This window comes from Thunnus maccoyii, chromosome 19 (assembly GCF_910596095.1).
Source record: "Thunnus maccoyii chromosome 19, fThuMac1.1, whole genome shotgun sequence".
NCBI classification, from domain to species: domain Eukaryota; kingdom Metazoa; phylum Chordata; class Actinopteri; order Scombriformes; family Scombridae; genus Thunnus; species Thunnus maccoyii.
Genome location: NC_056551.1, coordinates 13,562,831 through 13,590,826, shown reverse-complemented (window position 1 = coordinate 13,590,826; position 27,996 = coordinate 13,562,831). Strand labels below are relative to the sequence as shown.

Genomic DNA, 27,996 nt, shown 5'->3' with positions numbered 1-27,996 from the left:
AAGCCTTCAGAGAATATGAAGCACACAAAGTTTATTGATATGTTGGCGCAAATGACAAGACAATGTGCAAACTGTTACATATGTGACCTACTGAGAGGGTGTAAACATTGATTTTTACTTTTAGTATTGATTTTACTGTTTAAAAAAAATTTCTCTGTTACATATAAAACAAACATTACAACAAAATGAACACAAGACAGCTTGTCAGTGATGTGTGTAAAACAGTCGTCAAATTACAAAAATGACATGTTCTAGTGACATATTCTGTGTAGTGCCGGACAGAAACTCCATTATATTTAATTTAGCAGTAGCAAATCTGTTTAGTAGTACAGACTTTAGCCATAAAAATTATGGACCGTTGCTAGTGGTTAAAAGGAAAAACACTGTTTTCTATTTGGCAAAATATTTATCAGTAGTGTCACTAGCATTCAGCTGTTTGTACACCAGTGAGAGTATGACTTGACTTCAGTTAAAATTTTTTAAAAATTAAATCACACAGTTGGTAAAGTATTGGAAATAGGAGATAGAAAATATTGCGTGTTTCACACCATCAGGAGACAAGACTTGGTACTTCACACCATGCAAAACCTTTCCCTTTATTCTGCTACTGTTGATGTAATACTATTTGGCTGTTATTCCACATGATATGATTCACACGTACTGTAGATTACTGTGTTTACACTAAAGACTACAACAGAGTATATGGTTTCAAAAGGAAGCTGATCCATTTCACTGCAGATTCAAAGCTCCAGTCAACCCAAGACACTGAAGAGATACATCTGAACAAAAACTATCAAAGGTCATATTCAAAAAACATCCAACGTTTTCTGAGAACAACAAATTTCATATGGAATATTATATCATTCAAAAAGGTGTACTTGAAAACAGGGTTTTGTATCTGTAACCGTAGTTTTGTAAAATTGTACATTTATGTTTGCTGCTGATTAAGCTGATCTTACAAAGCTCAATGTACAGAACTGCAACACATGCAACATGCAGTAAACATGTCAAAAGTCTGTATGCATGTACACACACTCACATGCAAGTGTTTTTGCCTCACAGGTCATGTAAAATAAATGTAAAAGTTTACAAAACTATTGTTACAGATATAAAACCTTGTTTTCAAATACACTTTTTGAATGGTATAATATTCCATAATATTAGGGTACAGAAAAAATATTCACCACATTAAAGGTATACTATGCAGGATTTGTTGGCTGGTGTTTGTAAACACAGCATTCAAAGTTGGCCCCTCCTCCCCGGCTCAACGACACCAAAGCGAGCTGAGCGGCAGCGGTGGTTGAGCGAGCTAGAGAGTAAATGAAGAGAGCGAGTGGCGATAACAAGAACAAAGCCGTAAAATAGGATTTTCTGATTGTTTTACGGTGGTTGCGTTCTAAAGCACAAATAAACACACCCACACCCCTGCATACCTCCGCACAACCCTGCAGGAAGGTGCAGCATTGCCAGATCTTGTATTTTGTAGACCCCACACCCCATGTGCTGTTATTGGCTAGGAGCTACACACCCACTGACCAAAGGTTGACACCCAGAAGCGTCCTGAACACAGCAAAATAATAAGAAAATCATAAAATACAGGCAGAGGGCAGGGTCTCTGTAGATACATATACCACTACTCACTTCTAGTGATTCATAATTGAGAGGGATTATTTTTGTATGAGTCTATACATTGTTTTTTTTTTTTTTAGGAAAATCCTACATATTATACCTTTAAGAGTAAAATATTTTGGCTGCAGTCTTTTTGCATAGAGGGACTTTGTTGTTTACTTTGCTTATGCATAGACAATATAAAAACACAAAAATGTTGATCTTATAAAATTATTAAAGAAGAAAAACATTTCTCTTGCACTAATGCAGCTTCACAAACTTTCTTATTATTAATGCCTCAACAATCTCACCAAACCACATTAAAAACTTATTACAGCTCACTTTTAAAAACACACATTCCTTCATCACTATTTTCAGTTCTGTAGCCATTTGTCTTATGGACACACACATACACTTAGTCTCACACACATACTCAGAAAAGCAGCGATTTCAAGAAAAAATATTGGTCGAATTATTCTCTTAAATTCCTGGGGTTTGACTCCCCAGAAAATTCAACAATCAAAATTAGATTTGGTAGGAGATTTACATGATTCATTTCAAGTTATTTCAATCTAAAATCCCATATTTAGAAGTAAAAACGAATACACTCAAATTGAGAAATAGGGATTTCAAAATCATTACAACTCACTTGAAAGGAAAACATTAAACCCAAACCTATAACAAACACAGTCCTCTTGACTTTGTATCCTAAAAGCATTAGATTAAAAACTGTTTAAAAGATGGAAATGTGGTTACGAAAGGAAACTTGTACTTGAGTAGCTTAAAACTGCAGATCCATTGAACTTGTGAAATGTTGGTTTATACTAAAGCAAATATGGCAATCCTCCTTCTTTCACATCCTTTTTTGGTGCTATGATGAGAGCAGGGGCTGTCGTTCAGCAGCAGTGCTCTGAAAAATGAAATCACACACAAAACAAATATTACCATAAAATATTATGTCTATTAATAGTACATAATAGACATTAGTCATATCTATTCACATGAATGTTTGAGCTTCAATGTACAGAATGATGTATGTGCAGAGTTTTCACATTCATCTGCTGAAGGGGGAAAGTTTCTTGCCTTAAGACGTATATCTACGAGCAGGATTTTGTGACATCACAAAAAAAAAATAAAAATTGGGAGGCCAATCATGGTCCAATCTGCAACTTATAGAAATGTGATGTGGAAACTTGAAGCCTCCAGACATCTTTTGTCTAGCAGTTAAACTTTTGCAAAGATAAACATTTTCATATTTATTGATTTAGGGTTTTTCAATGAGGGAAAAGGAATAGACGTAATTTTAAGAATGTTTAACAAGGTTATTAAACTAACTCAGAACAAACTCAAATGAAAGTGACTTTTCTACATGACCACACAAACTCATCAGTGTTTATCTCAAACACTCACCTCGGGGATCTTTTGTCGACACATCAGGAACATGAAGATTCCTCCCAGGAGGATGCCTAGACCTATCAGCATGAAAGGAATGTTCACCACCACATTCTCCTCGAGAACAATCACCTTCAGCTTTGTGACTGAGGCGTCGTCGATGATGACGCTCTACGAAGATGGTGGGAGAAAAGACTGGGGGTGAGTTACAGTTCAACTCAACACATAAAACTGTCTGAAATCACTCCCTCGTTCACTCATTCACTACTCCCTATATAATAGACACTCAATAGTTTACTCAATAGTGAGGAGTAAAGTGAGATTTCGGACATTTACTAATCTTTATCAGTTTGTGTCATCACCGTCAGCTGTAGAGTTGCACAACAGTAATTTTTATCTATAAAATGCACTGCATTGCATTTTGGGATTGTCAACAGAAGGAGTGTACATGCCAGAATACAACTTTTTTTCATGTCAGTGTGGAATTTTTGAGAGCTCTATATAGAGATCAATTCCAATTCAATTTCAATTCAATTTTATTTATATAGCGCCAAATCAAAACAGAAGTTATCTCAGGGCACTTTTCACATAGAGCAGGCCTAGACCATACTCTTTAATTTACAGAGACCCAACATTCCCCAATGAGCAAGCAAAATTTGCACACTCTAAATTCTTCAACAATAAAATGACAGAGGGCAAATATAGTGCACTATCTAGTAAACAAGGAGTGATTTCAGACACAAGAGTCTACAGCCATGCTAGCACTACTGTGTGGCTGTACTTAGGCACAGTGGTGCCTAAGTACAGTGGTGCCTAAGTACAGTGCGTGTTCATCATCTTAGTTTAGCATGGTAGCATGCTGAAATTTGCTAATTAGCACTAAACAAAAGTACAGCTGAGGCTGATGGGAACGTCATCAGTTTTGCAAGTATTTGGTCATAAACCAAAGTATGGGAAAAGTCTAATTTAGACCTGATTATGGTGCTGGATGAAAAGTAAAGAAGAAGTCAGGTGATCACCAAAGTCATTAGGATTCATCCTCTGTGCACCATGGATATTTGTACAAAATATTATGGCATTCCATCTAATATTTGATGAGATATAGACTGATCAGCTGACATTGTCATCCCAAGAGTCACACTGCTAGTGAGGCAACAGTGAACAAAGAAAACACTACCTGAGGTCAATTATCTATTACAGTAAACATTTAACTTCATTATTCTGTCATTTCGTGTCTGTTATTTATTGCACCCAAGTTGAGTGCTTTCATAAAAGTAGGTGCTTTTCAAAATGTCAATCATCTAAATTTAGAACAAACAGGCCTTTTTCACAGCAGAAAATCACAGGTGTTACTAATAACATTAACGATGGCTCTGCTCTACTCAAGTAACTACAGTCCCAGTAAATCACGACTGTAAAACTGAAGCAGCTAAATTAAATTCAGCCATCATTAATTTCATTATTTACATCTGTGCTTTTCCCACTCCCACATGTCAGAATACCTTCCATGGAAAAGGCCTAGTAAGGTCCCTGCCAAAACCTGTCACCTTAAAAGTTTTATTGCCACATCTGTGTCTTCTTGTTTGTGCTCTCATTATAAGACTCAACTCATAGAGACTTAAAGTCTCTTAAAAACTTGGAACTAAGTCTTATAGACTTAGACGATGGCTCTGCTCTACTCAAGTAACTACAGTCCCAGTAAAACACGACTGTAAAACTGAAGCAGCTAAATTAAATTCAGCCATCATTAATTTTATCTCTAACTAAGTCTTATAGACTTAGTTCCAGGCAAGATTAAACAAAGGTTTTAATTTTAAAAAGACAAAAACAGGGAAGACACATATTGATCTCAGCCTATTAATCTTAACTGTGGGTACATAGGCTAAATGACACTGGTATCCCATCTTAAAAAGAGGAATCCACTTTACAAACAAACCACTGTCTGAGCCAATCAGCAACAAATACTGAATATTACCTTGTTGATAACATAAATGCAAACATTTTAATGTGTAGTTTGAATGCTAGAGTCCAGCAATGAGATGCATCACTGAGATTCTGTGACTGACAGATGGACGTAATGGGTAAGAACAATAAACTCTTTGTGTCTCTGAGTATGGCATACATTTAATTTGGATTTGGATTGTTGATGATCTGCCTGCAAATCAGTGTTTTAGTATGACTGAGACAACTATGACAAAAAAGGTTTGTGTGTGTTTGTACCTCATTTAGGTAAACCACAGGTAAGACCACTGTCCTCACGTTTCCCGTTTGACTGAAAGAAAAATGAAATTATTTACAATGTTTTTCCCACCATCAGTATTATTTTGTGGTTCTTATTAGTATTCCGAACATTCACTCATAAATGAATACATAAGTGGCAAAGATACATTCAGAAAACTTCATTTGATGTTGTCTTACAACTAAATCTTTATGAACATGCTATTCAGTGTGTAAATACATAGTTGCAGTGTTAAAACTGTTTCTGTTACAAGGTTAGTTTGTCTGTCTAGACATCGTTTGACAACATGTTTATCTGATAGGTCTAGACTCAACATTATCGTGCTGTTTTGTTTCTTCAGACCGTGAAGTGGATGCGTAACAAGTGAGGCAGGACTGTCCAAAAGTCCATTCATCATGATGATGGTGGCATAACTGCTTTATAGTTATCTTACTAGCAACCCTTCCTAGACTATGGTAGTCATGCGGCTATTACAGCTTAATATGAAGCCAGTATGGTTAATAAAACAAGAGGCAGTGTCACCACAGCTAGGCAGTAACTAGACACCGATGAGGTCAATGAGTTGATTACCTGAAGGTGGGAATTTTCTCTACATAGACGTTGATCTGGATACGCTTGGCTGCTTGCAGGACGAATCCTGTCAGCTGCAAAACAGAATAAACTTTGTTAGGAACACATAGTTTTAATTTGTAAATTAAAGGTGAATAACGACATTTAACAGTGCTGATGTGTATGCAGAGCTATACACACATCTGTCAGAGCTAATGTAAGAATATTTATGTCCTATTACAGCCTCTAATAATTATTTAGCATATTCAGCAGCAATACCACATGTTATCAAGCCACCACGTATTATGTTCAAGATCTTTATGCTGAAAATATTTTTCAGTCAATGCTTTTTGTATTTCGCTTTGGACAAAAGAATCTGCCAAATGAATAAATGTAAATCTGGTTCGGCAGAATTGATCTGAGAGCTAACAAACCAACCATCCCATGTACACACTAATGAATGCTGTAAACAGATTATCTGCATACATCTTTATCGTAGGTGATCAAAGTGAAATTCACAGCTCTGAAGCTGGAAATGTACATGGTTTGGTCTTCCTCTTGAGTTGCACAGGGCGCTGCCACCCATAGTATTTATGACAGGATTCAGTCTCAATGATGTCATATGGTGACACAGTGAAGATTATAGTATATTAGGGAGAGTAAATAGACGAGACAGTAGCTTGTTTACTGGGTTCAAAGACGTGTAACTTTATGATGTCACCACCTTACACGTTGATCTTCATAAAGTGTAAGTGAATTAGTATAAAATGAAGTGTTCTGTACGTGTCACAATTATTTGGGCAACTTTTTTTTCCACATTTTACTTCCTTGTTTAAGACTAGGCTTTAATTTAATAGATAACATTTAAAATTATATCAATGCAGTCTTCTAAAATGTACTGCAAAAAGAAAAAAGAAGTTAAATAATGTCTAAATTCAACTTTTTCTTTTTAAATGGGGATGGTTAAAGCATGTTTTCAGATATATATTACTGAACTTCAAATGCAAAGCAAGTACTACATGTCCTCCAATCTGCAGAGAGACTCAAACTACACTCTGTCTTAAAACTGATTAATTATTGCACAAATATTTTATGCCTTACTTATCTTTCCTTGCTTTGATCTTGAGGTGTATCAGCCAAATAACTTTGTTAACAATATCTTGGACTCCTCTAATGGATTGCAATGTTTTAAATATTTAAATCATGTATACTTTTGCCAGCAGGCAATACAAAATGGCACCACGAAGACAAAACAAAACTTCATATAAATTTTGCTTTAAAGTGGACGATGCACTGAAGAAAATGACTGTATCTCTGAGTCAGGAATTATCTGAGGGGGCGGCAAATAGTAACCCCAAACCCAAGTACATACAGGATTACATGAAACTACTCTTAGTAACTATCTTTTTATTTTATATTTATATTTTTATCTTTTTTAAATTCTTTCTGATAAACACACATTTAGCCACACAATGTGCATCTGAAGACATAGTACTTTTTCTGGTCTGCTTCATATAATCACTGATTTGCCACAGGCTCAGTTATCACTACATATGATAAGAGCTGTTAGAGCTTATCTCTGGTGACAGCTCTGTACCAAGTACCTCTGCTTTAATTTTTAACCACTGTTTAAAAAAAAGAAACTCTGCCTTAAAGGACCAGTGTGTAGGATTTAGTGGCATCTAGTGGTGAAGTTGCAGATTGCAACCTAATGAATACACCTCCCCCAAGGTACAGAAGTTAAGAAGCTGAGATAGTTCACCATCTAGTGGTAAGCAAAATGTCTTAGTGCCAAGTTTTATGCCAGTTTTCAAATCAGTTTATTACATTTTCAACATGAACTAACAATTTGCAGACAAATGACATCTTCGAGTATTAAAGTTAGAATTCCTACCGGATTGATATCGATGGTAGTCTCGTGATGCTCCTTCTTAGGCTTCATGCCAAATACATCCTGAACAAATTTCTCATCTGCCTGGTAGAAGTGTGGTGAAGACATTATGATGGGAGCTCCTAAACACACAAAATAATCAGTTACAACAACATTATGGAAGATGTTGAGCAGAGCAGATACAGAAAAACAACATTTCAGGTGATGATAATACACCAGCTGCTTAATGCACTTCCCACCTTGTTTACATGCACTGACATTAAGCACACCAGAGCCCAGGCAGTTTCCAGCAGGGACACAGAAGCCTGCATTGGCTGGGTTCACAGTCAGATTGGCGAACACCTCACTGGGGGGACTGAAGCGGTACCCAGGGATCCCCTTCACTATCACATCCTCCTCATATAAAGCATACAGAGACCTTTGAAATAGAGTCAGATGCTGGTTAATCTTTGCAGGCTCGAATAAATTCTGTAAAGCTGAAAGAGCAACAAAAGAGGAAAGGTTTGCGCAGATTTTGCTCTATGGTAAGCTGGTTTACAGTAAACCTACTCAGCACAATGTTTTGGTATGCCACTGCCTCATAAACCTTGACTGTTGAGTCTCTTCACAATCTCAGCCAGCAGTTAGTTGACCTGTATACGTTGTACTCTCTGTTCTGATGTATGAGCAATCACAAATAATTAATATTAGTTGTTTTTAAGCAGCACTAAATCAGTAGTAAGCTAGCAGTGACCTCATTCAAGAGGCTAACACTGACCAGCTATGCAAGCAACCAGGTTAAATAGGCATCCATAATCCAGACCTGAATAATGCTGAGGGAAAGGCTTAGGAAGACATTCTTAGCATGATTGAGGGGAGAGCTGTTTCCCTAACTGACTCAAGCCAGGCAGATAAGACCAGACAAAGAATGTCCAACAAAAAAAGCAACAGAGAGCCATAGCTAATTGAGATTGCTTTTATAGTACCTAAAGCTGTTGGTGTGTTCAGAACTGTTAAGCAAATTTTCCACTGAGTGGAATACCTACCTAGTGTGTTTTCAACATCTATTCACTACAGATTCTCAATGAAAAAATAATTGTACACAAAACCCAAATGAGTTTAGTGGTCAAATGTAAAGGCTCTGACTCCACTTTTTATTCTATCAGCCCAAGAGATGCCAGGAGCTTCATCTGAACATACACATAAAATACATAAATATGATGATTTGGTATTTGCTCAGAAACATTTGTGGATACACTTAGTCTTGCAGTATGGTCCTTGGAAAACTTGGAACTCACCTGCACAGGTCAGAGGAGAACATGTAGAGCGTCTCATTCTTGGTGATGACTGGATGGAAAGACGCTCCGTTGGTTCCATTTATCATATTGCACTCATCAGAGGTCCACCAATTCAGTGAGCTGCACGCATACACAAAAAAGTGTAGTATTAATGTGTTTGTTTGCGTCAGTTTGTCATTTATGCATTTCAAAATCAAGCACTTTCATGCATTTAGAATACCCAGCATCTAACAACACCTCTCCTTTGTCAGCTGATTGACATCTAAACAATTTGTTAGCTAAAAAATATATTTTTTTAATGTTTTAAAGGGTGTGAGCTTGCAGTAGATCAAGATTGCAAAACATATGTAGGTCAGAATAAGGCTAAAGCTGCTGCTGCTCAAACCGAATACAAATCCTTTGTGTGATAAAGGAAAAATCCAATGCTTTAAGGCCCTATTTTAACCATGCAAGTGCAACAACAAGCACAAGGTTGTAGGTCTTGTGCATGGACAGCGTGGGCATCTCCATGCGCACCTACTAGTTTGTTTCATGTACGTGCAGCAGCCCAAAGTGCAAAAGGGATCAGTGGGTGTGATGATTATTGAACACTCTCTCAGCCAGTCACATCACAGGTCTCATAGCTCTGAAACGGCTGTGCCAATCACAGTTAAGCGTAATGACAGCTCAACAAACAAATGTCTGGATGGTTCAGAGCGCCACAACATGAACACACATCACCACAAATGTGCAGCCAAAGACAGATGGACACAGATGGAGCAGATTTAACTGTCCTGCTGCCTTCAGACGCTGCAGGGATTTAATGAACTGAAGGAGAATCTTTTCATACAGTATAAAACAGCTGTGGGCAAAAGATACTCTAAGAATCATCCACATTCATTCATAGTTCAATGCAGACTAATTTACTGACATTCCTACTTTAACCACATTGAAGGTTATTTTCTGTGCCAATTTTGGTTGTAGAGTGTTTAATTTAAATAACTTATTCATATTTCAAGAATTAATCCATTATTGCAGTTATTACGTTTGCAGTAAGTATATAGTTTGCTCTTGTTGATAAAATCACCAAAGCAGCAGCAGATTGACGCTGCGCCATAAACAGACGTGGTTGTGAGACGTCTCTTTTCAGCACAATGTCTAGGACCAAATTTCAACCAAAATACAACAACTCGCTTTGTGCTGCTTCATTTGAATGATCCTCCCACCTCTTTGTGCCTCTCCTCCCACCTTTTGCTCTGCAAGGGTCACCAAAATACCACACAGACAGGCAAAGCAAGTTTCAAGGTCAGGAAAATACCAAATAGTCGGAGTGCTGGTTGTTGCGCCTCCACAAAAAAAGGGCCTTTAGTCTGCGGCCTGCCTGCTGGCTGCAGCTTCATATTTAACTTACAGATTTAAGAGTTGTATTGATCTTCTCATCTAAGTGCAGTGTTACCTGGCTAACAAGTCAAGTATGGAAGATCATCGTTATATCTTACTGGCAGACTCGACAGAAGAGTCAGAAATTAGGTTTTAAAAGAGAAAAAGAGATGAAAGAAAGCATAAAAACTAACCAATTAACCTAAATAATTATCTCATTAATCATTACATGGATAGCCCCAGAAATAGTGTTATATCAACTGTGATATGACAATTATTTTATATATAATTATATTACTTGTTGTCCCAACCTCATCCAATGAATTTGCATGTGATCAATGATTCTCACTGATTGGATTTACAGAGTGACTTTATGCTGCAGGTCAGCAGAGACAATTACCTTTCACCATTCCATGTATCCACTCGAGCAAAGTCCCTGTAGTCTTGCTGGCCAGTGAAGAACATGTATTCTCCATCATTGGAAGCATTGGACTGTAAGCAAAAAAAAACAAACAAACAGCTCTCACACAACAAAGCCAAAAACAAAAAACAAAAGAAGTGTGTCTATAGAGTAGAATTAATCTAAAACTTTTTTGTGATTTCTATAGGGTTTCTGTGCAATTATCTTGATGATTTTGTACCATTACATGAATATAATCACTTCAGTCTGTAGAATGTATACAATAATGTATTAATATGCTGAAATGAGACCTTGTAGAAGAGTCCGAAAACGTCATCCAGCTCGGGTCTGATCACTTTGAGGGCTTTGAGCAGTTCATCTTCATATCCCCACAGCAGCTCTCCCACTGTACGGGTGGTGAATAGGCCCTCCCCTGTGGACTTCATGTAGGATGAGATAAAGCTGGCCACCCAAGAGTTCTTGAATTTCTCCATCACCGTCTACAAGGAGGGAGGAAGGAAAGGGGTCAAGTTAAAGACAACCTCTTATGTAAGGAGCTAAATTTAATAAGTTCTATGACAAAATTAATCATTTACTTGTGTAACATTTTTAAAAAATATATAGGGATGTTCACATTACAGTAGCACATTCCTACAGAACATATAATCACTGATTCACTGCTATATTTTTTAACAGTGAAAGGAAATCACTTCCAATAAAGAAAAATAAAACACTTGAGAGACCAGAACAAGATTATTAGATAAAAACTAGACAGCATGTACCAAACTGTAACCTGCAAGAGTAAACTATTGCATTTCTCTGTCAAGTTAGTTTAATAATTATCAATAGTAGCTGTAAAAAATTAAATCTGCATCATATCAACGCTAAATGATAAACATTATAAAAGTATAAAAAATTATGAATTTCTTTAGAAATCCTTTTCTTTTTTTGTGGCTGCTGAAAATCATCCCATAACCTTTTAGGAAGGCATAACACCTGATTTACTCTGCATTATTTCATAGCTGTAACCTTTTTGTTCCAAAGAGTGAAGCACTTAATATTTAAAATAAATAAATTAAATAAATAAAACTGGGGATCATTTTTGTAACTGAGGAAAACCATATTTTGTGCTATTTATTCCACAGGTATAAATGTGAAAGCTAGTATTGAAATCCAATGCTTTCACTGTCAAAAGAAAATAATACTACTGTGACTCAATAATGTATTATCAAACCACACTGGGGATCTAGTGATTTGATGGATTTCTTCAGCTCACCACGGCGGGGATGTTGACTGTCCTAATGAGGTCACTCTCTGGACCTCGGGACATGTTGGGCTGGAATATGTAGGTTTTAGTGTTGACAGCTGTTACTTTGGTGCCATTTTCATGGAAGCTCACTTCCTCCATAGGCCGGTACTCCCTGTATAAAAAAAAACAAAACACAACTGGGTTAATTGTTACAGAGCGGCAGCCAAACATGTAGAGAGAGAAACAAACTTTAAATAAGTTTGTTCAGGATGACGATATGGCTCTATCTTCCTACATTCAGTCTTAAATCCCTAAGGCCCATGTTGAGTATTAAACACAACATTAACATTAACACCATACACAAGGATGGCCAAGAATTTGGCACCTCAAACTGCAGAAATAAATGGTACTTCTGTAACGAAAGTCATATTTGGCTCAAATACAGCATGGCACACAGAAGTAGAGGTTTCCTCTGTGGTTTTTTTTCCCTTCCTGGCTCAATTTCATGCCACCGTCAAACAAAACACATCCTTGCGGTTGTTGGGCAACACAAACAGCTGTTGTGATGCAATTATTGACGACTGAAATTCCTCTCCAACTTCTCTGTTCACAAAGGTGAATCTCAGCTGTTCTACACTACACTGATTATCTTCTTGTAACTTGAAACTTGTAATTGTGAAAGTGCAGGTCAGGAGATTGAATTAGAATCACTTTTTCTCAACAACTTCAGAGAGGAACATTTGTGACTATTTGGCTCAACTTCATGTACAACTATAAAGATTTTGTAGTGCCAAAAAAGATGTGTATGGTGTAAAAAAAATAGGGGTTTACAGGATAATATGAACTTAAAGTATGGACTGGGTGAGTTATGGGTCAAAGGGTTATTTCAAGTAACACCCCATTTATACAGATAGTGAAAGCTTTCATAATCCTTGTCACCTCAAGTATTAACCCTACTCATCACTGGGTTGGCAGTTAAACCTGTCATGCTGTTAAAGAGCTGCTATTTGGCACAATGAAATGTTTTTGGCAGTGGAAAAGAAGGAAGGGAAAACAAAATTAATTCAGAGGTGCAGTCCTAATATCAAAGTGAGACAAACTGGCAGCTGTACAAAGCTACTGTGTCAGTGTTGACGGTGGAGAGTCAAATAAGCTGCTTATTTATCAAGCCAGCCAGAGGCAGAATGAAACTAATTTTTCTCTGCGTCTAACCCTGCTGAATGTCACTGTCATTTATGTAAGGATAATAATTCCAGAAAAGCAGAACATGTGGTTTTTAAAATGAATTGAAGAGCTATTGTTTTTTTTTCCACTGTATTTTTTAACTGATGCAAATACAACATGCTTGAAACATCTGAGTGACCACATGAGCATAAATATTTTCTAAATAAATACACAACCAAACATATTTTGGACAGCTCTCCATTTTGTGTCTGGTAGCTTTTTTTGATTTTATTGTGCACCGTAGATGCCCTGTGGTCACATTTTTTATGTAAATCTAACCTACTTAAATGCTGAGAATTCTTGACAGACAAATGATTGCTCTGTGGACTTATTTTCTTTGTCAATCAAAATACTTTTATAGTAGTGGATGTTCTGCTTTCATGTGCACCTCTGCCCTAAAGTAAGTAGTAAGTAGTAAGTATCTTCTTTTTTTTTTCCTTTGTGTTTCGGTTAATCTAATCATCATCTTGGCGCCTTTCCACTTTGAGGAATGATGAGATTTCCATTGTCTTTAAGACAGCCAAATGCTTTAAACTCACTCCAAGAGTACTAGTTTTACCCCACCCCCCTTTAAATCTACATGGCTTGTCTTCTGACTGTGACATCTGCATTGTTTTGTTTAACCAGACGAATGGAGAAACAAAAGTTAAGCCTTTTTCCATTTCCTCTCTCACCTATATGTATACGGCCCAATTTCCACCACAGCGGGCTTGTCCCCATCCAGCACTTCCAGGGGATTGGTCAGATTGAAGAAGTAAAACTGCATGTAGATAGGTGCTGGTGGATTCTCCCAGGCATCAAACGCCAATGTGCCATTCTTCAAAACGATTTCCTATGGGGGGACAGAGGGCAGTGGGTTACAAGTCCTGCACAGCTGAGAAAAATGTGTGACTTCAGACGGATCATTTCCTGCTGACTAAGCTTGTCATCATATGACAAATAACCTTTCTGTCTGAAAGTGGTGAAATCACCATGTGATTTATGAGTTTATGTTGTGTTACTTATTTCACATTAAAGTAGGCCAATGAGGGGAGGATATCACAGAGCTGGTATATTTGAAGCAAAATAACATTGAAAGCAACTATGTCACTCAAGTGGTACTCATTTCAATTATGTATAACAAAATTTTAATATTACTTTTTATGATAGGAATGGACATTTTTAAGATAAATAACATAACAGTTATTAAAATAGTTCATAAAAATGACTAAATACAAGTTGTCTGTGACAGTATTAGCAGTAACTAGAACAACAACATGTCTAATTTTGCTAGTCGTCTGAAAATAGCGTTCCTAAATGTGAGTCATTTGTAAAACATTCAGCTCAATTAGTCAGCTGAAGAGCAACAAAGCTATCCAGCTAACATTTACATATTGAAACTTAGTGGCGAAATGGAAACACGACAGACTGTCTTTGTTGTTTGGTCAGTTCAAGCTGTAATGTATAACATTAGTCGTCACCAAAATGTTAGCTTACTAAGCGATTGTCTAACGTTAACGGTTGATTTTAAAAACGACGTTAGCCTGAATAAACAGCTTGCTTACCTTTTCAACCACCGACTGTAGAAAATGTGGAAACACGTTAGACAAGACCATAGAAATGCCCGCAATCAGAAGTAACATAGAAAACACTCCAGTGCTGTAAATGCAACATAGTTTCAGTAGCATGATGGGCGGACAGGTTGATATCTCGCAGCGACAGCCTCAACTGACATTAGCTACAGTGTGTGTTGTGTTTGTTGTGAGAACTTGCTCGATGGAGCAAAGACTCCAACGAACAGAACAAAACAATTCCCTGTTACCACTTCCGCTTTCCTTCGACAGTCGACGGCTTCCTGAAGCACGCAGCCGTGACGTACACACATTACAGTAATGTATTTAAAATAGCTGACGTAATGCAAGGTATAATTTATAATTCTGGGATATATCGGCCTCAAACATTCATTTAGTGGCTGATAAAATAACGTTTTTTAAGACATTAGCTAGTTGTGAAAGCCCAACTGTAAGGAGAGTATCTATCTTGCAGATGAACACTCTTTGTTTTTAATCACATGACAGTAACACCCCATCTTTCAGTCTATTGTCAGAACCTTTTCACTACCTGTTAGTGTCAAACAAAGGCCAAAACATAATATAATCAGTGGTGGAAAGTAACTAAGTATATTTACACAAGTACTCTATTTAAGTACAATTTTGAGGTACTTGTACTGTACTCGAGTATTTTCATTTTATGCTACTTAATACTTCCACTCTACTACATTTCAGAAATATTGTACTTTCTACTCCACTACATTTATTTGACAGCTTTAGTTACTTTTCAGATGAAGATTTGACACAATGGATAATATAACAAGCTTTTAAAATACAACACATTGTTAAAGATGAAACCAGCGGTTTCCAACCTTTTTGGCTTTTGACATCTTACAAAAAGTAATGTGTAGTCATATTTCAGATGTCTATGAGTTGTTAACAGCTCCACCAAATAGAGATTTTTCCCTCTAAACTTCTCACACGGTTTCATTTCAATAAATGTTCAAATGATCCAATATTTCACCAAAAATCAAAGGTTAGAGAAAAAGCCCAAAAACTGAAAGCAGATTTGTGTATCAGAACTTTTTTTTTCTTCTTTTCTCCCTCATTAATCATCTCACAACCCCTCAGATTTATCTGGTGACCCCTTGGAGGGCCTGATCCCTAAGTTGGGAACCACTGGATTAAACTAGGTAACTGTATATATAGTAGTTCAAACTAGCTCCACCTCCGGCAGCTACAACAGTAACATGCTGCTTACACACTGATGATGTCATGATGTTATATATAATAATATATCAGTCAGAGGGACCAAACCACCACCACCAAGTACATTTTGCTGCTAATAGTTATGTACTTTTAGGATTTTTCATGCAGGACTTTTACATGTAATGGAGTATTTTTACATTGATGTATTGGTACTTTTAGTTAAGTAAAGGATTTGAATACTTCCTCCACAACTGGATATAATATTGTGTTGTTTATTTCTATGAGATAAAAATTTTAACTGCATGGGCTTATTTCTTGATACACTAAAGACAAGCAAAAATAGAGCAAAAATGTGGCAAAACATGTAAAATATATCCAGGTTTTTCTATTAAGGACGATGTTTCACTGTTATCAGGACTTGTTGTGGTGTTGCTTAATGTAAGACAGAAAACAGACATAAGACTTGGGGGAAAGATTTCAATAAAATTGCAGCAACTTTGAGCTGTTATATGTGATAATTTGATACAAGCCAGCAGTTTGAATATAATAATTATGTAGTAGTATAATTATGTCAAAACTCAGGTTACACTTTGTAAGTGTAAACCTGTCACCATGCACCATTCTGCCACTGATTCTGATGTTGCAGTAGGTCCGAGGTTGGATCACCAACCGGATCCCCCAAAGGCCCCTTATTCATTTTGTTTCAGTTTGTTTGTGGTAATTTTATTAACTGCTTGTGAATATGCACCTCTACAGCAGTATATCAACTGAAAGTCCTGCATTATTACCTGTATTTTCTATATTTCTTGTATAGGTGTCCACAGCGCTCAAAACTGAAAGGGTGCATATTCCCAAATAAATAAGAGTTGTGTTTTATTTTTAATACAAATGCACCTTTAATTTCCTCTCCCCATATTTTTCATCCTCTCCACACTGACACTAAATCTGTAAATGTTAAGTGCTGAAGTACCCTTATGGAAAGCACTTAACGGCCTTGAACAATTTCTTGGTTAAATAACAATTTCCTGTTACCTATGATTCAGGTCAATTCAGTGTAAGATGCAGGAGCTAGAAGAAAAAACAGAACCACCAGTTTGCTAATGGTTCTCACTTACACAGAAACCCTGCAAAAATATGACATAGTCTCATATATTTAGATAGCTTACATGTTTTAATGGTTTGTATTTTTTATTGTCTAGGTCACCTTCAATTGCTCTTTGTGCAAAGATGCCTTTTAGCTACTTTTAGATTTTAAAAAAACCCTACTATTTATTACTAAAGTACCTCTCCAATCGAAAGTGTGTTTTGCTTATTTTTGCTTCACATGGATGTTTAAGTTTCACTGTGCAGAATGATATAAGTGCAGCATTTGAGACTAGAAGGCTTTTTTCACATTCACCAGCTGAAAGTGGAAAAAATCTCTGTGCCCATAGAAAATCAGAGTTTATGGCGTGTACCTATGAGCATGATTTGTGATATCACAACTAGTTTGAAAGATAACATGGTCCAGTATGTAACTTATACAAGAGTGATCTGGAAAGTTGAAGCCCCCAGTGTACAGACACTGAGAAGGGACTCAGTAGGAGGAGTAAGTAGGAGACATTTTGTGTCCAGCAGTTACATTTTTCAAATTTACTGTATTTGCATATTTATTGATTCTGATTTTTTCAATGAGGGAGAAGGAGGAGGAGAGAAAAAACATATCAGACACATATTATTATTCCAAGCAGTTTTTTATACAGTGTATCTGACATCATGTCTGGAGAGGCTCCTTAATTATAACACACAAAAAAACCCCAGCTGTAGTAAATATCTTTTCCACTAGATATCACTGTTGTGATAGTTACTGAGACTTCACACCACTGCCTACATTCTTTGCTGCCCCATAAACTGAAGTCATAGTTTTTGTTGAGTCAAACCGTCGTGTTAAAAGGGCCACACCTTGACAAAGCGGATGAGCAGGCATCTGTGTGTCTCTATATTTCTGTCTCTCATTTTTCTGTCCATAATAGTTGACAGAGATATTCAAGAAACATTTCATTCTAAAGACACTGATCAAACTGATTTTAAAAATCTTTTTATACCTGCCAGGACAATATTCTGAATAGAGCACCATATAGTGTATAAAAAAGACACTGAATTGAGTAAAAAGTGCTATATTTATTCAGACAGGCTGAATAAATCCAAGAAAGGCTATAAATCCATATGGAAATATTTGCTTTGAATGACTGGTTTCGGTTTATGACAGACAGTGAGAGAGTCTACGTTATAATTATCTCATCTTAACAAATTGCATCAACATTACAACCTTAGGGCTCAGACATGTTCTTACCTGCATTAATAAGTTTCATTGCAGTGCTGTTGCGACACAGACCTATAGCATCAACATGAGTTGTCTGACTGACGCATTTACACACTGATTTTTCACATGGCCAGTTAACACGTTATTGAGAGTACTGCACAGCCTGTGTGAAAACAGTTGAATAATGACATGTGTGGATCTGGGGGAGCTCTGTCAAGTCTGGGATGTATTATGGGAAATGTAAGATCCAGCTTTTCGGAGCTTGACCCATACTTTGAAGTAAAAGATATTTTGCCTCCTGCTACACCAATTTTACCCACTCTCTAAAGTCTGTGTCTTGACATATAGCCTAGCAAATATATATAGCCTAGGGCATTGACTGATTTATTAGCTTTAATTAAAAAATACATGAAATAGTGTTAAATATTAATCTACATTAAGGAAAGGTATGTCACATGAAACTGTGATAGGAAGCTACTTCTTAGGGTCATGGGAGTTCAGGGGTCTAGTCAAGAATGCTGAGAAACATTATACACTTTGATGAATTATGTAATATAATGTCTGTAAAAAAAAAAAAAAAAAAGCCAGAAGATAGCCTTTTTTTTCCCCAGATCCTTTACTCAAGTGAAAGTACAGTGATGTAAAAATACTCCATTACAAGTAAAAATCCTGCATGAAAAATCCTAAATAAGTAAAAATATTAAAATAAAAGTACTCATTTGGTCCCTCTGACTGATATATCATTATATATGACATCATTAGATTATTAATTACTGAGGCATCAGTGTGTAAGCAGCATGTTACTGTTGTAGCTGCTGGAGGTGGAGCTAGTTTGAGCTACTTTAGATACAGTTAGCTAGTTTAGCCCAGTGGCTGCCAACCTAGGGATTGGGCCCCTCCAAAGGGTCACCAGATAAATCTGAGGGGTCGTGAGATGATTAATGGGAGAGGAAAGAAGAAAAAAACAAAGTTTGGAATTTTTGTCTCATCTTTAATTTTTGGTGAAATATTGGATCATTTGGACGTTTATTGAAATGAAACCATGTGAAAAGTTTAGAGGGAAAAATAACTATTTGGTGGAGCTGTTAACTCTCTAAACATCTGAAATGTGACCCCAACTACACACTGCTTTATGTAAGACATCAAAAGCCAAAAAGATTGGAAACCACTGGTTTAATCTTTAACACTGTTTTGTATTTTAAAAGCTTGTTATATTCCATTGTTTCAAATCTTCATCTGAAAAGTAACTAAAACTGTCAAATAAATGTGGTGGAGTAGAAAGCACAATATTTCCCTCTGAAATGTAGTAGAGTGGAAGTATATTCTCAAGTAAAGTACAAGTACCTCAAAATTGTGCTTAAGTAGAGTACTTGAGTAAATGCACTTACTCTATCTGTTTGAGTGTGGTTTTGTGGGAAATATCCCTTTACCCGCAGAGCATGAATGGGGCACAATAGAAAAGAGGAGAAGAGGGCTCGCTCGCTCGCTCGCTCGCGGTCACGGGAGCACTGGGAGAGTGACGTCACTTTCCTAAACCGGGCAACAGCCGTTGAGTTGAGTCCCGAGCGAAAGAGAGAGAGAGAGAGACAGTCCATGAACACAGCTCAACTTTTAATGTATGCGGGCCAAGTCGGGCCAGTGTGTAGGGTTACACACACACACACACACACACACATACACACACACAAACACACTGTTTTCTTCTCCTTTATGCATCGACTTAGCTGAAGAACGGCTCGCTGTTTTCACACCGGCTCGTTAGCTAATCTGTTTTTGGCACAAAAAGCGGTTGTGTGTCAGTTTCTTTTATGTGTCCAGCCCTGCTACGACTCCTCCAACACATTAAAAGGTAAGTTTATCCAGTCATTTCATATCATGTAAGTTGTTGTTGTGGGTCGAAATGATGGTTAATGTTGTTTTTTTCCCCTACAAAAGCCTCACAACTGTTAAATGAAACAAGTACAGTTTCGGTGTAGTCTCACGGCGCAGTCACAAAGCCTTCAATCTCATATTCAAGTGTTTTGTGTACAATGATGCACGTCGCGCGCATTTGATACTTTTTGTGCTAAACGACGTGCAGCTTCACGAAGGTTTGTTCATGAAAATCGCCCATAACTTTCACTGGTTTTTTGAGCAGTATGCGAACATGCACACTTGATAAACAGTGTACTGAAATGTTTGCTGGCATCTGCAAGTGGCTATTGTGTGCTGCTTGAGTGTGTGCTTTAATTAAAAGCTTGTCAGTGGATTTTGGAGTAAAGTTTGCTGTCCTATAGTGTCTTTTGAGACAGTATTTGTACAATGTTTTTGTTCATTTTGCAAATTAACGTCTAATACTTCCACTTTTTCATTGTGGTTTTGATCACATACAACATTTTCCCCTAATGGGCTACTGATATTTTACAGTAAATCTCATCAGCGGTGCTCAGAAAGTTAATACTTTCTTTATGAATGTGGCAGCTGCCTATAAATATTAATTTGAATGGCTTGAATGTCGTCAGAAGAGCCCAGACATGGCTGTCCTTGTCCTGCACCCACCTACAATAAACCTCTTATCACATCAGTGTCTGCCCACAGAAAACTAAAGAGTCTTTGAAATATGAATAACTCCTTCTAACTTATGCTTTATGACTGCAATTGTATGATTATAAACATTTTAAAACTACCAGTAATCATTGCAATGAGGCTCAAATTGCTTAAGGGCTCCTGGTTAAAATATAAGCAGAAGCAGAGGACCTGGAAATAATAATAATGAAGTAAGTAGCCTAATTTTGCCTGGAATGCTCACAAGGATATTTTGGGGGTAAATCATTGACAAGGTCATTTCAGCCATGAAAAATTGGAATTTGCTAGAGGGGATTAAGGCGCAGAAATACAGTTACCAGACATCCCCAAGGGTTCTGTGGTGATTTAAAACATCCTTATAGGAAACAATACAACGCCGGATACCATTTTCAGCAACAGGTTTAAATTAGACTTGCATGTGTTATGCTAAGACTGTTCTAAAACTGCTCATTATTTCGAGAGGAGTAGGTAAATGTAAAGTTACTTCAGCTTGAGATTAAACACATGAAAACATTTATTTTTGTCACATAGGAGTAGAAGTTTTGCTTGTGATGAAGCTCCAATAAACAGCTGCACATTTACACCTCATATTGATGGTAATTGCAGCTTGTGTGTAACTGATGGAGACGGTGTACGTCATAAGTCATGTAGCTGAGTCTTATTAGAAACATCAAACTCCATTTAATGGGAGCAAACATCACTGAGGCTGAGTTTAAACATCTGTGTGTTTTTTCTTTTTTTTTCTCCCAGCCTCGACTGAGTGATAGACTGCATGGACCGGACTGAACATGAAGAGCCTCAAAGCCAAGTTTAGAAAAACTGATGTAAGTACTCTAACATGTGTTCGTGTCTATGTAAAGTGTGTGTACATGTGTACTGCATGGCTGAGTCAGTGTCTGTGTATGTATGGCATGAGCAGTTACGGATGTTTTATAGCAGAATTTCCCAACCTTGGGGTCAGCACCCTGTGGCTTGTTGATATTTTGCTACTTGTTTGTGAAGAAAATAAATAGGTTTGAAAACTAAAATAAATAGATTTGAATCATAATATCTGTGTTATCAATTTTAGAGCTGCCTCCATGCTCTTGTAAACAGAAAAAATATGCCATGCTCACTTTCACATGACAGCTTGTCAGCTCTAATTGTGGGCGTCATGAGAATTTTAGGACCTAATAAAACAGGGTCGCGGGCCACTGAAAGTTGAGAAACTATGATTTATGGTGTTAGCAATATGACACAGACTTTAATACAGGCAGACAAGACAGAAACCATACACTTTTCATGTTTCTTCACTCCAGAAGGTGAATTTTCTGATTATTCCAAAAAAGGACACAAATATCTTTATAGACTCTGACACTGCAGGGCCTCTGATGTGGATTTTATCCCGCTGACTATGATTCACTCTTTAGGGAGGAATTTCTTCATCTTGGTTCAATCATTCATTCGGTCACAGTCTAAAATATTGTACACACACAGGAAGTGAGGCGTCTCCACAGCGTCTGAGTCATCTGTTGTCACGGTGACCGTAATGACACAGGGCCAAACTCCAGACAGGAAAAGTCTGGAGGGCTGCTGGATGAATGGGATAAGTTTAAGGGGATGGAGGGAGTGGCAGAAGTAGAGAAGTTGGCGAACGGAGCGAAGAATGCTGAGTAAATGAGACGCTCGGTTCATGTAGGCAGTTTCTAAGAGATTAAGAGAGTGTGGTGGGGCAGGACTGTCCCACAGAGGAAGAATTAGGTGGAGTACTTCGCTGCTTTTACTCAGTTATAGCCACAATATACTGAAAAGCATAAGTAGTGCATCAATGTGTAAAGAGCTAGACTGCTTCTAGAACTGTAGAACATCTTGAAGAATATTCAAATGTATGGTTAAAATGATAAATAAGGGATGCAGATGCAAGAGAAAATTGGAAAAACAACCGTTTATTCCAGACAGCCTGACATTTTACATGGGCCTACAGTCTAATATTAGTAAATTATTGCAAATTTAGTCAGCTATGTGGGGGGAGTACAATGGTGTCCATTGTTCTGGAAAATGTTGAGTTCAGGATCGGGCTGCAAGGTCACAATAGTTCCCCCTCAGTGCGTAACATGGATGGTGTCTGTCTCACCTGTTTTCCAGCCAAAAACTTGTTGTTGCGGTGAGAGTTGTAAATAGTTTGAGATGGAAGCTTTTGGAGTGAAATGCACAGCCTCACTTGAAATAGCCAGTCGTAGGCGGCTTGAGAGAAGAATGGGAAGAGCAGTGGATGTGAACGTTGCTTAGAAACACGACTGAAGCCATTTGCAGTCATGCAGGGCTTTGCAGACTTCACACCCACATACAATGTCGCACTTACAGTAGATCACCATGATATCTGTTAATGTTTTGGTTAATGAATCCCAGTTTGTTTCTGTGCTTTGATATGATACTGTTTGGAAAAGGATATGACTTGTGCTGTACATTCAAGGTAGTAAAAAGGTAGTTTTTGGTTATGATGTATCTTCACATGTGTTTGTACTATGAATTCTAAAGTAGAGATTGCAGTTGTTTTCAAATCTAGTCATACCTCTAAAACTGCTGACAGTGCAGTTTTTGTATCAATTCTTTTGCACTGAGTCAGTTAGTATAATGACAATAATAAGGCATCATTGTTTTGTTGTATAGTATTACATAATATAATAACTGATGTGACTGCAAAAGCATGTTTTTTTCTGTGTATGTCATGTTTCATGCAAAGCTCTGCCCATCATCCAAGTCAATATTACCCCCTCAGTGTATGTATGTCATGCTGTATGTATTGATTACTTACTAAAAACCGGAAAATAATTCTGTCCTGCTGCATTGTGGAAAAACATGTCTTTTTCTCTAAACTCCTTCTGAGATCAGAGATTGAATTATTATCTCTTGAGCAATTCCCTGAAATACAGTACAATAATATATTATTTTAATACAAAAAGATCCAACAAGTAACTTACAGAGGAGTACCGCATTCATTTTTTACACAAAGGAAACTTCTAACTAAAAAAAAAGCCTGTATTGGTGATTAAAATTAATGGTCATGATTAAGAAATGCAGAAAAGAATGTTTCACAGGCTAGCTTGTTTATCCTCTGAGCAAGTAGCCATTCCATTGCTTTTTATAGAAACCATGAACAACGGTAATAGAAAGAAAATATCTCCTTGGTTCTATTTTAGGCCGTGTGTGTCATTGATAGATTACCCTGGAATGTTCCCCCCAAAACCAGCCCTTCATTTTTTTTTTTTAACAAAATAACTGAAACTTAATGTCTTTGTAAATTGCTTTTTTATGAAGTGAAGTCATTTCAGGAAAATGTTGTAATGGAATCTGTGTTTTAGTGTCAAATCTTTACTAAATGCTTCACTCTGAGGATCCTCCTCCAGCCCAGTGAGTTTAATGCATCAGGCAGCCAAGCCTTTACTCAAAACACCTCTGCAACATGAGGCCTAAATAAGGTAGAAACTTAAAAAATTGTACTGGAAGAGAGAATAGGATGTGTTATTTCTGTAATGTAATACAGGCAGTTTAAAGGCTAAATGTAGAGATGGAAGATATGGCCTGACAATAAAACCTTGATTGTACATTTTTCAAATTTATGGATGGTTCACGATTTTATTTGATCTTTCTTTGTATCTCTACACAAGCTAGAATGTCTACAACATAATTCAAACTTCTATCAGCAGTAGACTTTGTACTCTTTATCTACTCAATCCACCATGTATTAACAGTTATACAAGAATAAGAAAACAACCAAAATCATTGCATTTGTCCACGTTGTACTCAAGCTTGTAAACTAGCTCACAGGAGGGAGGCATTGTTTGTTTTAAAATGCATAAAAAGATAATTCAATAGGGCTTTTTTTCACAGCAGACATTTTGACATGTCATGGTAGAAAAAGCACAGGTGTGACTAATAACACCAACAATGACTCCCGGTATCCCAGTGAGCCATGACAGTGAGTCGTCACGCGCAACAATAGAATACAGCTATTGTGAATGTTGTTAATTACGTGTTTGCTTTTCCTGCAATGACATGTCGACGTGTCTTTTGTTAACAAGACCTTTTGCTATCAGTGTAGCCTAAACTGTCAGATGTATGATTCAGTTACACACTTTACACACCACACAAACACATGATTACTCTGCTGAACAGCTGTAATTGCAGAAGATATGTTTCCATTTGACGCAATGGTGCCGCCATAAGGGATATCTTGGATTGTGAACATTAAACTCAATGTGTAGTGAGGATGTTGGTTACTAAGAGGGAGATAAAGAATATATACGCAACACCAGACTGTCCTTTATACTATTAGCTATCATAAGTATGTGCTCTTGACTTTGCGCTTTCCTCATTTTTAAAAAAAATTCAGATGGTACTGTAGGTGTGTTTCTTTCTGAGCTTACTTTAGTCGTTTTGTTCCATTCATACATTCATATTTGTGATGTTTTTATAGGTTATCCTTTTATTTATTGCTTTTTTTGTGCTTTGTCATCTTGTTTAATGCTGCAAATCAGTTTCCACTATGACACAGCTTAAAGTTTATATGAGATGTCATGGTACAGTGTGTGGAAAGGGTTTTTATCAAACTTTATTGGTACTTAAGTAATTAGGGTTAGAGAACATTTCATATGTTGTGAGGTGCTGTATTATTGATTAGGTTGCTGTACCAGATTGTGTCATCTACAGAACTAAAGGTGATTATTGCTGATAGGAGAGATGTGACAAAGGTCAAGATGTGTGAAGATTATCAGTGTGGTTCTCTGAGACTACACATAAACAAATACACACACAAACACACACACACACACAGAAAATGTATTGATTGCACCCATTTTGCCTTGTACTGTGCATGCTCTAGTAATTGTAGTACTACAAGGGATGCAGGGTGCACACATTGTCATCAATACATTGAAATAAGATAAAATCTGGCAATGCTGACACTTAACGCTGTGTTTGATTGACCTGATCATTTCCAATATTTGCCGTCCTCCACCATGATTTTACTAACTTCATGCTGAGCTTTCTTTTAAATATGACAAAAACGCAGGCCTGTCTTCCCACATTACATTTGGGGTATGTTTCTAATTATTATTTTTTGATCTACCAGTTTGTTTTATATTCGGAAAATATGTTGGCTGTAGAAATTCCACACAAACTAGCTAAAACTGCACAGCCAGGCAGACTCAGCAGAATGTGTCACCAGGTTAAGTAGATCGGCTTTCTCAAATGCTTCACTGTGAATGCACTGTAAGGCTAAGTAGTGTGAAAATAACACCTACGCTAAAGGTGCTCATGCATTCCCAACCTCAATATTAAACGGCGTTAATGCTGCACAAAACATTAACTGAGAACACAACTGAATGTGTGATTTTCTCAGACACCATACAGCAGTGGTAATAACAGTATTTTTCTGCACTGGGATCATCATGACTGTGTTGACGTCTGACTTTTTCCACATTAAATTTGTCCACTAAAATTCTGTGCATGCCAGTTCCTAAAAAAGGGAGTAACACCAGTTTTGTTTTATCAGACGCTGTGAGTAGGTGTGTAGTTATGCAAGGTCAAAGTGAATCAGAGGAATTCTTTTAAGTGTTTGTGTGTTCTGAACGTTTGCATGTGTGTGCTAGACTTTGTGTCTGCATTTGAGTGTTGTTTCTGTTTGTCTGTGTCTGCCTGAATATGTCTTTGGAATACATCACTGACATTTTGGGATTCATATGTGGATCATTTAGGCTAAGCCTATTTAGCCAAACAGTCAGTATAATGAGGGAGGTTCTGTGTGTTTGTGTGTGTGTGTGTGTGAGCAGTGTTTAAGACAAGCAGACGGTGTAATCTGGTTTCTGGGAATGGGTTTGGCGAACAGCCACAGGGAGACTTACAGGCATTCTGCTTCAGCTATGGTCTGAACAGTCAGCTGTCAGAAATGGTTTAGCCATGATCTGCTCTAATATCAATAAGAATGGTTCTCTTTGTTGTGTTCGAACTAGACCTTCTTAATTTAATTTAAAAGCAAGTCTGCCAGTTCCATCATTGCACTCAATTTTGTTGCATAAGGAAATAAGGTGGATACACAACCTCTGTAAAGTAAGATGATGTAAGAATTTAAATGACATTGTATTATGTCTGTTGATCAATCACCAGTTCTGCCCCCAGAAATTACTCTTACATAATTTTTATTATCTTAAGTCTGAGTTCAATTTTAGAGGACTGATTGGTATTTAAATGTATCATGTAGGCCAAACAATATAATCTGTATTTATGTGACCATCTTTATTAGATTTAGTTGGAATATTTTATGATATTATTGCAAAATGGTAACAAAATGGTACTTTTTTCAATACTTTTGATAAATATAAACATGTGTCATATAAAAGTTTTCAAGTAAATACGAGCAGTTTTACCAGAGCTTTGCCCAAATAAAACAGTAGTAAGAAGAAGTGAGAAACTGTGATCAAAGAATAAGTTAACAAGACGACAAATCTGAGCAGACATCCAGTTTCAGTGCCGCCATTCTGTAATGTAGAAAGCAAACAAATTGTTTTTCTTGAGGGTTTCTTCAAACAACCTTAATCTCTGAAAAAAAAACTGTCATGTGTAATTAGTCTGAGGAATCTTAATTAATCTTGTAGTGTGCACCGACCCTTCGAGACCACATTAACAACTCTGTCCCTGCTGTTTAGCAGAGCCATTCTAAATTAGTTAATTTGCTTAGACTATTATCTTACTCTCAGCCCCTTACTACCATCCCCCCAAGCACATTACTTAGTGGCTGTGCTGTTCTGCACACACATACACAACATATCTTTGTTTGTTATTATCTGTGTATTCTATTGTTGACAGTGGTCCCAGTAATAAACCCTCAGCCAGCCCTTCATACTGTCACACTACTTAAATGTGTTCCCCCAGCTACTGGACTAAGCAGGATTACTCGAGGCTTTCACAAACACACATACACACACACACTTTCACATTCATGTGCACAGACCAGTATCCACAACATATGCACAGGCACACACACCCACCCTCCCTTTATCATCCAGTCTCTCTGTGTCTAATTGATGTGTGGATTATGCTGTCTCCTCTCACTCCACACAGCTGTTTCATGGCTTCAATTCATCTCTGCTACATGATACTGGAGACTGAAATCTACATTTACTGTTTGCTGTAGTTTTGGCCACTTCAGAATGTATAGAATCTAAT

At 37.1% G+C, this 27,996-nt stretch overlaps 2 protein-coding genes across 4 annotated transcripts in view; one reads left to right on the top strand and one right to left on the bottom strand.

Annotated features, from left to right (window-relative positions):
• Window positions 1-5: 5 nt before the first annotated feature.
• scarb2c (scavenger receptor class B, member 2c) lies at window positions 6-14,985 on the bottom strand. The gene is made up of 12 exons (XM_042394973.1): window positions 14,733-14,985; window positions 13,863-14,020; window positions 11,992-12,136; window positions 11,027-11,215; window positions 10,716-10,807; window positions 8,957-9,076; window positions 7,919-8,097; window positions 7,683-7,801; window positions 5,810-5,883; window positions 5,221-5,272; window positions 3,019-3,171; window positions 6-2,518 (listed from the first exon to the last, which is right to left on the bottom strand). Exons 1-12 carry the CDS (start codon window positions 14,853-14,855, stop codon window positions 2,480-2,482), a joined length of 1,443 nt encoding a protein of 480 aa, XP_042250907.1. The 5' UTR covers window positions 14,856-14,985; the 3' UTR covers window positions 6-2,479.
• The window catches only part of rai14 (retinoic acid induced 14), a 59,705-nt gene continuing 34,843 nt past the window's right edge, over window positions 3,135-27,996 (top strand). The window contains exons 1-2 of one of the 3 annotated variants that reach the window (XM_042394971.1): window positions 3,135-3,201; window positions 21,544-21,617. In XM_042394971.1, the coding sequence (XP_042250905.1) occupies window positions 21,582-21,617 (36 nt within the window). In that variant the 5' untranslated portion in view covers window positions 3,135-3,201; window positions 21,544-21,581. Of the gene's footprint in view, window positions 3,202-19,698; window positions 20,078-21,543; window positions 21,618-27,996 lie in introns of those variants that run through there. The other 2 variants (XM_042394972.1, XM_042394970.1) reach the window with 2 other exon arrangements.